Source organism: Papio anubis, chromosome X, assembly GCF_008728515.1.
Source record: "Papio anubis isolate 15944 chromosome X, Panubis1.0, whole genome shotgun sequence".
In the NCBI taxonomy this organism is placed as follows: Eukaryota; Metazoa; Chordata; class Mammalia; order Primates; family Cercopithecidae; genus Papio; species Papio anubis.
The window spans coordinates 107,659,106-107,668,855 of record NC_044996.1 but is presented as its reverse complement, the minus strand read 5'-3'; the positions used below and the strand labels follow the sequence as shown (position 1 = coordinate 107,668,855).

The window sequence follows — 9,750 nt, the reverse complement described above, 5'->3', positions numbered from 1 at the left end:
CGCCCAGGTTGGAGTACAGTAGTGTGATCTCGGCTCACTGCGATCTCCGCCACCCAGGTTCAAGCAATTCTCCTGCCTCAGCCTCCTGAGTAGCTGGGATTAGAGATGTGTGCCACCATGCCTGGCTAATTTTTGTATTTTTAAGACAGACGGGGTCTCACCCTGTTGGCCAAGCTTGTCTCAAATTCCTGACCTCAAATGATCCACCTGCCTCCCAAAGTGCTGTGATTACACAGGTGTGAGCACCACCCCCGGCATTTCTTCTATTTAGAATTTCTCATAGCAAGCAGAATGCCATTTCTCTAACTATTAAATGATTATCCAGAAGCAAAAGTACAGCACAGGAAGATAATATTTATTATATTTTAACTAGAAACAGAGCAGATAGCAAGTTCACGAGGTATGAATTTTTTTCTTAAATTAGGCTTAAACAACAATAATAAAAAACAAGTCTGCATATATATTTTGGTCACTATTATAATCTTCCAGGGCACAAAAGCCAGCAGCATAAAGAAACATGTATAATGACTGAGAATTTTTGATGTGCCAAAAACAAAGATCACTGCATTAAACTCCTTTATTTTGTTATTACTATTCTTAAACATTGAACAATTATTAATTATGGTTATTCGGCAAAATATCAAACATGCACATAGTATTCCTACAAGAATATTGCCTTAATATTGTCAATATTAACACAAAGCTTATACCTCTCCAAAATTCAATGAGTTATGGTTCCACTCTCTACATGTATTAGTGTTAGTGGTAATATGCAAAACTGATTTTGTTTTCAGGGTTAAGTAGCAGATTGACTTCACATTTGGTGGCCAGCTGTGTACCCTAATTTTCATCTATTTTCTTAATAAATTTAATTACATTTCATAAGCCCTGAGATAACGTGCTAATGATTGTATACTTTTAATCTATACTTTATTCCACTCAATTTGAACCCCATATAATAAGTCTTTTAAATTATTTACAGATGGTTGTAACTAAAGCAATGACAAAATTTACTACTTGTATAGATAAGACTGATAATAAGGCCTTTAACTAAGAGTTGCATATTTTATATGCACTTTTAACTTGCTAGGAGCAACTCTTAAAATTACATCTATAATTCTGTCAGAAAACAGTAAGTGCTTTTCATTTTGCTTACTTCTATATGTGTAACCAGATTCACTTTTTTCCTCCCTTGTAAAACAACTAGTTTCTTTTCCTTCCCCAAATATTAATACTTGTCTTCCAACTGAACAACTGCTAAAAGGAAGTTAGCATTCGCACAGCACATTGACAACTATAGTGCTTAGCAGAGACGTATGCCCATAATAGGCATCTGATAAATGTCTGTTCCACATGGAATGAGTGAATTGTAAGGCAGCTGTTTGAGTCATATACTGTTCATCATATACTGCAACTAATTTTATTTAACTAGGAAATTCAGTTTACCAGATTTAATTTACCCTCAAGTGTAAATCCAAAAATTTGAAATTTTAAAAAAATTGATTTACTAAACCTCATAAAAAGTAGACAAGTTAATCATAGTTGTTACTATCCTATTCATTGATAGAAAATTAAAAAAATTATTACTTTCCACTAAATATTAAGTACAACTAAGTGAGGGGAAGAAAGTTTTACAAAACTAAAAGATGTTAGCTAATTCTTATCATTTTCTCCACATTTATCCTTGCAGCTTTTTTGTTCATATATTTATTCCTGTTAACTTCTCTAGCTGAAAGAGAACTTTATCATCTGAATGTAGTTCCCCATCACCTTAGGTACAAAATATTAGTGAAAAGCTGGTATAAATGTAAGATTGTATTTTCATGTCATGCCATATTTCTAAATTTATTTTTTGCTAGCATTCCATTTTTCCTATTTAAATGATGCTGTATAGAATATGAGCTAATCTGCCAATGACTATGATATTGCTTGCTGATAAATATCAGTTTTTGTTGATAGCTTTAAAGCATATTGCACGTTTGTCATCTAGCACACTAGTAAACAACTATTACTTCTTTTTGGAAAGGATACACTGACAAATTCCTAAGTTAACGGCTTTAGCCCAACATTTTTAGTCAGTTAAAGAACAATAGCAATGGCAAAAACATTGACAATACAGTTCATGGTCCGGTTCTCCCATCTTACGGTACAGGTTCCTGAAACACACAAAAAAAGGATTTTGAAATACCAGCAAAACATAAAAATTATCAGAGTATATATATATACATACACATTTTTCTCATGTTTTAATATCTTATTTCCTTCAACCTGTTAAGTTTTCACATTTCACATCGGTCTGAAGGTATACTTGTCACTAGGTACAAAGCAATACTGTTGATAGTCTTTTCAGAATTTAATTAGAATTAAATAAGTATTTGATTAAAAAGTGCAGTTGGACTTTGCTAAAAGTTGGATTTTGTGTAAATCAGCTTAAGATCTCTTACCATCAGATGTGGTATCCCAAAAGCAGGAGCTGGCTGTGTGAAAGCCATATGCGCTCTTCTGGACCACTGCACAGGTCACTGCAAATAAAGTCACAGAATGAGGACACTTACAGACAAAGGGAAAGAGAACCAAGGTCAAAGTGTGTGAGTTCAGAGCTCTACAAGCCTTAAAAAAATAAAAATAAAAATAAAAATAAAAAACCACAGAAAACAAAGCATTCAGCAAATAGATTGAAAAATAAATAAATAAATAAAAGCCTCTCATCTTTATCTAGCATCATGATTTTGACCCCACTGGATTCAGTTGGTTTTCTGACCATTGCCATTACCACTGGTGATTGCATTGCTGGAAAAATATCAGTCAAATTCTGTGCTTTGTACCATGGGCAGAATTCAGACACAGAAATGCAGGAAATACTTTGGGAGGCTGAGACGGGCGGATCATGAGGTCAGGAGATCGAGACCATCCTGGCTAACACGGTGAAACCCCGTCTCTACTAAAAAATACAAAAAACTAGCCGGGCGAGGTGGTGGGCGCCTGTAGTCTCAGCTACTCGGGAGGCTGAGGCAGGAGAATTGCGTAAACCCGGGAGGCGGAGCTTGCAGTGAGCTGAGATCCGGCCACTGCACTTCAGCCTGGGCGACAGAGCGAGACTCTGTCTCAAAAAAAAAAAAAAAAAAAAAAAAGAAATGCAGGAAATTTTCCACTTTATAAACAGCTGCTGTGTGGAATCACAGATAAAGAGGCATGGGACTACTGAAAGAAACACAGTTGAGCTAAGAGGGGGGTCTCAGTGCAAAGAAAGAACTGATGGAAATGCAAAGGGTGATGCTACCAAAGACAAGTAGCTCAAACTGCCTTTGAGTAGTGAAAGATCTTCATCTTTTAAGTATTATTATAGATTATCTTTGAATGAGTAAATCAGAAGTCCTTTATACCCTGTTAGTATCCAACTTAAAGGTCTGTTGTTCATATACCTTCTCAAAATTCAGAGAAAATCACAATGACAAAGGCAAGTGAACTAGTGAGGAAGGATACTGATACTTACCAATATATTTATAAGCTTTTCCCAACTTAACCAAATGTGTTAAGGATTGTTCCACTATGCTTGCGGTCCACTGGTTGATGTTGTTGTGATTATAATCTTCACCACCTAAAACCCCATCTACACACTAAAAGGGCACAGAGGACAGTTAATTTAGTCAGTAAAACTGTTCAAAAAGAACAAGTTTTACACAAATTGCAGTAAAAAATTTATTGAAAACATAAAATATACTTATAGCTCAATAAGGCATCTTAGAAAATACACACTTGGTAAATATTGATTACGCACTGTCTCTAATTGCTTAAGAGTTTTGAAAGAGTTTCCACATACATTATCTCACTCTATGAGATATTATGGGCCATATAAAGATAAATATGTCATGGTTTCTGTGTAAATAACTTAATCTAGCAGAGAAGCTAATAAAAAATTCTAATATCTATAACACAAGGAAGACTAATGATAAATTATGTAATAAAATTGTGGTGGAGAAATTAAAAGGTGATATCAATTGGTTAACAAGTAGCTTTGAAATAGCTGGGATTTGAACTAGGGCTCACGTGCTAGAAACAGGATTGGACTAATTTAAAAACATAATTCTTATGCATAATAATTATATTCTTATTCATACTATGTAATTGTTTAGCTATGAAACAACTAGCACACCCGCCACTGAAAGTAAATAAAGATATTCTAGAAAGATAAAGTCAAATATCATAATTTCCCACAGTGCTTAATTTCATCCACTTCTGATGTCTGATTAAAAGCACTGGCTCTAGTATCACAATCCTAGGTTTTAAGGCCTGCTTTGACACCTATCTGCTGTGTGACCTTTAGCAAGTGACTTAACCCCTTCAAATCCCTATTTTCCTAATCCTTATAGAAAGGATAACAGCATCATCTTACCAGGTTGCTGTTAGGATGAAATGAGACAATGAATACCAAGTGCTCAGTGACTAGCACAGAGTTAGCATATAAATAATGTTAACTACTATTATCATATTGCTGCTGTTATATTTTACATTTGAGTGATGAAAATTGGATAATAAAGCATTCATTTAATTCATTTTTAGAATCTAACACACACATGCACCTTCACTGACTATAATTAGACTCATTTAATTCATTTTTAGAATCTAGCTTAATAATACACACATACACACACATGCAGCTTCATTTACTATGATTAGACCACAGTAAATATTTATAAAGGCACTAATACAAAATCTTAAGTTGGATAGTATAAAATCTTCACTAATGATAAAATATAAAAAGAGAAATTAAATATTTTAGCAGGGTTGGCAAAAGTAATGTGGCTCAAATTTTTCTCCTAGAAAGCTCAATAACATGAGAAAGTAGGAAGGGTAGTGGCTTAAGGATCAGGGGAATAGAATTTTAATTCTGGCTTTACCATTCCTAAGCTGGTGACCTTTGGACAAACCTATTCCTCTCTTGAGATCACCTTTCCTTAAGGATAAAGTAAGAGCAGTCATTTTTCTTTCAGGTTATTTAGTAGGACCACTCCAAATTTTGCTCTAAACAGCAGAAAACACCATGGGGTGTGGGTGCCACTGTAAATAGCCCTGCTAATTACTATTAATTAACATTTAGCCTAATTAATTACATTAACACGGAGGCCCATGAGACAATGAGGTCCTTAAACAGCTCTGTATTCTCAGCGCTAAACTTAGCACTTAGCAGGTATTCAACAAATGTTGTTGAAGCAATATTGATTTTGATATACTCGCTGGGTATCTTAAATACACTTTAGACTAAGTTCTAAGTTAATTTCATTTGTAGCTCATTTTTTCTTTGACGATTTTATTGGGAAGCAATTTCTATTACTAACAATAAAGAAAATGTATGCATATTACTGATAAATGGGTGTCTCTGAGTTCAGAAGGAAAAACATATCAGCATAGGGGCTCAGAGCAAGAAATTAAAGGAAAGAAAATAAGATTAACAAGACAGTAAGATCAGTAAGGAAATCAGAAATAACTGCTGAAATTATGTAATCATCTAGGAAGTGCTGAACTGTTTTAAAATGTGGCTCATTCTCAGGCATTTCCAATGCCTCAATGGAAATGTTTCAATGGCAAAAGAGGGTTGGTTCATGGGAAGAGGAAAGATAGACATTTAGCTGCAAGTAACCTGTAGCAAAGCTGAGTTTCTTTGTAGTCTCATATTTCATATAAAAATTCAAGAGAAGCTTGCTTTTGACTACATCAGAGTTTGTTTTTATTTAAAAATGTTTTCAGTTAAATTACTTATATTACTTAATTCCCTCTCACAAATATTCAAGAAAAACTGATGTTCCAAAATGCATCCAGTGACTTCTAGCACCACCTAGCCACTGCCGAGTATGCATTTCCCAGTTGAAAAAGCATGACTCTTTTAATTTGACATAATATTAAAGTAACAGACATATGGTTTGAAAAATCCAGTGGAACAGAAAAGCTTAGAACGAAAAGAGTCTCCTTCCCACCCTTTCCTTTCCCATCCCCAGTCCCATTCCCCAGAGGAAACTTATCAGTGTACAACTGTTTTTATTTCTTCTAAGGGTTACTTACGTATCTCCAAATAATATTTATGTCACTATTTCCTGATTCATGAATTATAGGCCACATCCATATAACTCCTACTATGATAGATGAGAATCTGGTTCCCTCAGACCACCTGCCCCCTTCTCTCAATATAGTGAAATCACAATTTTTTAACTTAGGTCTATTTACATGGTTAGAAACATGTTTCTTTTCCACTCTAGATGTTTTCTTCCACACAGAGGATTGTTCTTTAACATTCCTGGCCTCCTGTCCTGTCAGTTATTCCTCCCCATGGAGGTGGAACGAGTTACCTGGTTGGTGGGTGATAACCATTGTTCTAACATCTCATTTGGGAGAGCCAGTCTCCCAAATGTGTTGAACTTGGGCTTTCGTTTCTCCTTCCCTCTCTACCCAAACAAATGAAAGGCACCAGCCTGAACAAGTGTTTCTCTCTGCTGACTCAAACTTTCTCTTGGATGACTCTTCCCAGGGCTGAACTGAATGGGAGTTAGCAAAACAAGCTACAATCACCAAACTAGTTTTTATCAGTAATAAAGGTAGTATTTTGTTCTCTTCCTATTGGCTCCTTTTTCTTTTCATTTCGTTCAGAACTTAAGGAAGAAGGCACTATTTAAATGGAATCCCAAATAACGCAGCATTCTTTCTTCTATGTTCCATCAACCAAGGATAGTCTTTCCTGACTTTCCACTTTGAAAACTAAGATCACTCCCTTCTCATTACCTCCACTCCCTCTTCCACCTCCCAGTTTCCCTCATTTGTGCTTTTACATTGTAAAGGTATTAAAAACCTTTGCTTTCTACTTTTAATAATTAAATACTCCCAGGCTACATAGATAGAATGCATAATTCTGAAGTATTAAAATATGGCAGGATTTTCAGGTGCCTGTCTAGTCCTCTCAGACCTTGAGTTAATTCTCGCTGTGTAAGGCCAGACCTGGGTGTTAAAAAAATACCTTTCCCATACTGTAGTCTGTATGTGATACCTCTAAAATAATGAAAGTTCCCCTGCAGAATTAACTCCCAAAGACAATTTCTTTTCTATTTGCCTAAAAGGAGTTTCAAATATTTTTCTTAAAATTTTGATTTACTACCATATCAGTGTTTAAAAGATGTTAAGTGATCATTTCTCCAATTATATTGGGCAAAAAAGTGTGTACATGCCCAAAGGCAGATATTTCTAGGGCTTTTGTTATCTATTTTACATAATGTACATATATATTATACATATACTTTACATTATAAAAGTTGACATGTGTGCACATATATATACACATACATATGCTTTTATAGCATTAACATTTAAAATAATGTTTGCCTTCTGGAATAAAAGTTATTTTATCCAAAAGACAGGGCATCAATTTTAAACCAGTTTTCTAGACTAAGAAAATCCTTAAGCATCTCTTTCAGAATAAGCCCCAAGATGCTGATAGCACACAACAAAACACAGAAGGACCCCTATAAAGAATTAGTGGATAAATATTTAAAATCTTGTTCTTGGCCTGGTGTGGTGGTTCACGCCTGTAATCCCAGCACTTTGGGAGGCCAAGGCAGGTGAATCACCTGAGGTCAGGAATTCGAACCCAGCCTGACCAATATGGTGAAACCCCATCTCTGCTAAAAATACAAAAACTGGCCAGGTGTGGTGGTGGACGCCTGTAGTCCCAGCTACTTGGGAGGCTGAGACAGGAGAATTGCTTGAACCCGGGAGGTGGAGGTTGCAGTGAGCCGAGATCGTGCCACTGTTCTCCAGCATGGGCGATAGAGCAAGACTCTGTCTCAAAAAACAATAAAATAAAATAAAATAAAATAAAATAAAATAAAATAAAATAAAGCAAAATCTTGTTCTTTTAACAGTAAGGTTTCTAAGTTTGTACTGAAACTCAAAATATAGCTTTTAAAAGTCTCCACCAATGCAGCAAGCTTCAAGAGAAGCAAAATGTATGACTCACCTCTTTGACAATATTGTGGGCTTCCTCAGCATTGAAGCCAACCTAAAGGGGAAACAAAAGGTAAAGCTGCTTTCAACACAGGCTTGCAGATATGACGCTACACAGAATATCCTAGGCTGGCCTAGACAGGTGTTAGTGACAGGAGACCACAGTGATAAAGGGCATCGGGTCTACAGAAGGGGCCAATCTTGCCCCTAAACACTTAAAAATACTGAATGCTTTCCCTACCTACCTCCCTGGAGATTGACTCATGAGGTCTGGGGAGAGCCTGCAAGTCTATATATATATTTTTAAAGTGCTTTATACTGGTGATTCTAATGAACATCCTAGATTAAGAATCATTGTATTGTAACACGTAGGAAATAAGCAAGAGGTGGCTATGAAGATGTTATGTGTTATAAGAATATAGATACGGTTTCAGCTAAGTGAGAGAATAAAGTGGTTCATAAGAAGAGAATGCTTACTAGACTATTTTCAATTTTGTTTTTAACTTATGCTAGGCAAAAATTTATAGGCAAAAATTCCCAAATTAAAGACTATGAAAATACTTGATAACTCAAGATTAATATCACTTTAGTACTATACAGTGGTCTGACAACTTAAGTCTTTTCTTTGGAGTCCCCATCAATAACAGGAAGATGACAACTGACATTATGGGGTTCTGGTGAGGGTGGGGAAAGCCTGAGTCAGTAAGCAAGGGCTCGTAATCCATAAAGCACCTCCTTCCAGCCCACCTAGGCAAGCATTACCGGGAGCAGGAGTGGCAGTGCCACCAGGACCCCGAGACCCCGAGCCATGGGGGCTGCAGCACCTGCACTGAGGAAGCCAAGGGACGGAGGAAGCAGCGGGAAGACCCGTTTTCGAGGCCCGCCCGGTAGGAGGGCGGCGCCCGTCACCCCATGCCCACTCCTCGCACCCAAGTCAGGCCTCGTCCTCCCAACCCTGCCCCTACCCCACCGTCTGATCCGCGCGCTCCTGGCCACCCCTGCCACCCCGAATCTCAGGACTTCGGGTTGGGGAGAACGGGTAGGGCGGGGCGGATCCCTGGCCCTGCGGAGAGGACCCGGGCTCGGAGGACGCCGCACCCCAACTCTTGGGGCCGCCCTCGCTGGGAGACCACTCGGCAAGAGCCCCGCGCAGAGGAAGGCAGGAGTGGGGGGCGCTTCCAGGTAGCCAAGGGGCGGTACCTCGTCGCAGTGGCGATGGTACTCCTCCATGGTAGCGCCGGCTCTCCCTGGGGGCGGAGCGACGCGCCGGTGGAGCACCGCGGCCGCGCACTGGCCTCCGGGGAGGCCCCACCCCCGTTTATGGCCTAGGGCCTTTCCCTACGCATTCCCCGCCTTTGTGTCGCAGTGGCGTCACCTGGCAGCGCTGGGCGGGCTCCGGGCAACGCCAGGCGTCACTTCAGGCCACGCACTTCTTCCTTGCTTCCTCTGCCCTTTCTGGAAACAAGGGATGAATGTTAAAGAACTGGGAATGGCGCCAGTGTGGATCAGATGGGGTGACCTGTGGCAGTTAGTCTAGACTCCACACTATTGGTTGAGTGCCCACTGCTGTGGTTACTTGCATGTATTTGTTCATTCACCATCATCTGGCACATAAATGTAGTTAATTTCGTGATAAATCAGTCACTTTGATTTGTCCACTTACTAGCTACGTTACTTGGAAAAATTCACCTCCCACAGCCTCAGTTTTCTCATATGGAAACTTACCATCATACCTATTTCACTACTGGTTGTAAGGATCAGATG

General features: G+C 38.3%; 1 protein-coding gene across 1 annotated transcript; it reads right to left on the bottom strand.

The window, feature by feature from the left end:
* Positions 1-334: 334 nt before the first annotated feature.
* DYNLT3 (dynein light chain Tctex-type 3) lies at positions 335-9,339 on the bottom strand. The gene is made up of 5 exons (XM_003917570.4): positions 9,187-9,339; positions 8,000-8,041; positions 3,494-3,617; positions 2,445-2,522; positions 335-2,156 (listed from the first exon to the last, which is right to left on the bottom strand). The coding sequence occupies exons 1-5, from the start codon at positions 9,214-9,216 to the stop codon at positions 2,080-2,082; spliced, it is 351 nt and encodes a 116-aa protein (XP_003917619.1). The 5' UTR covers positions 9,217-9,339; the 3' UTR covers positions 335-2,079.
* Positions 9,340-9,750: the final 411 nt, after the last annotated feature.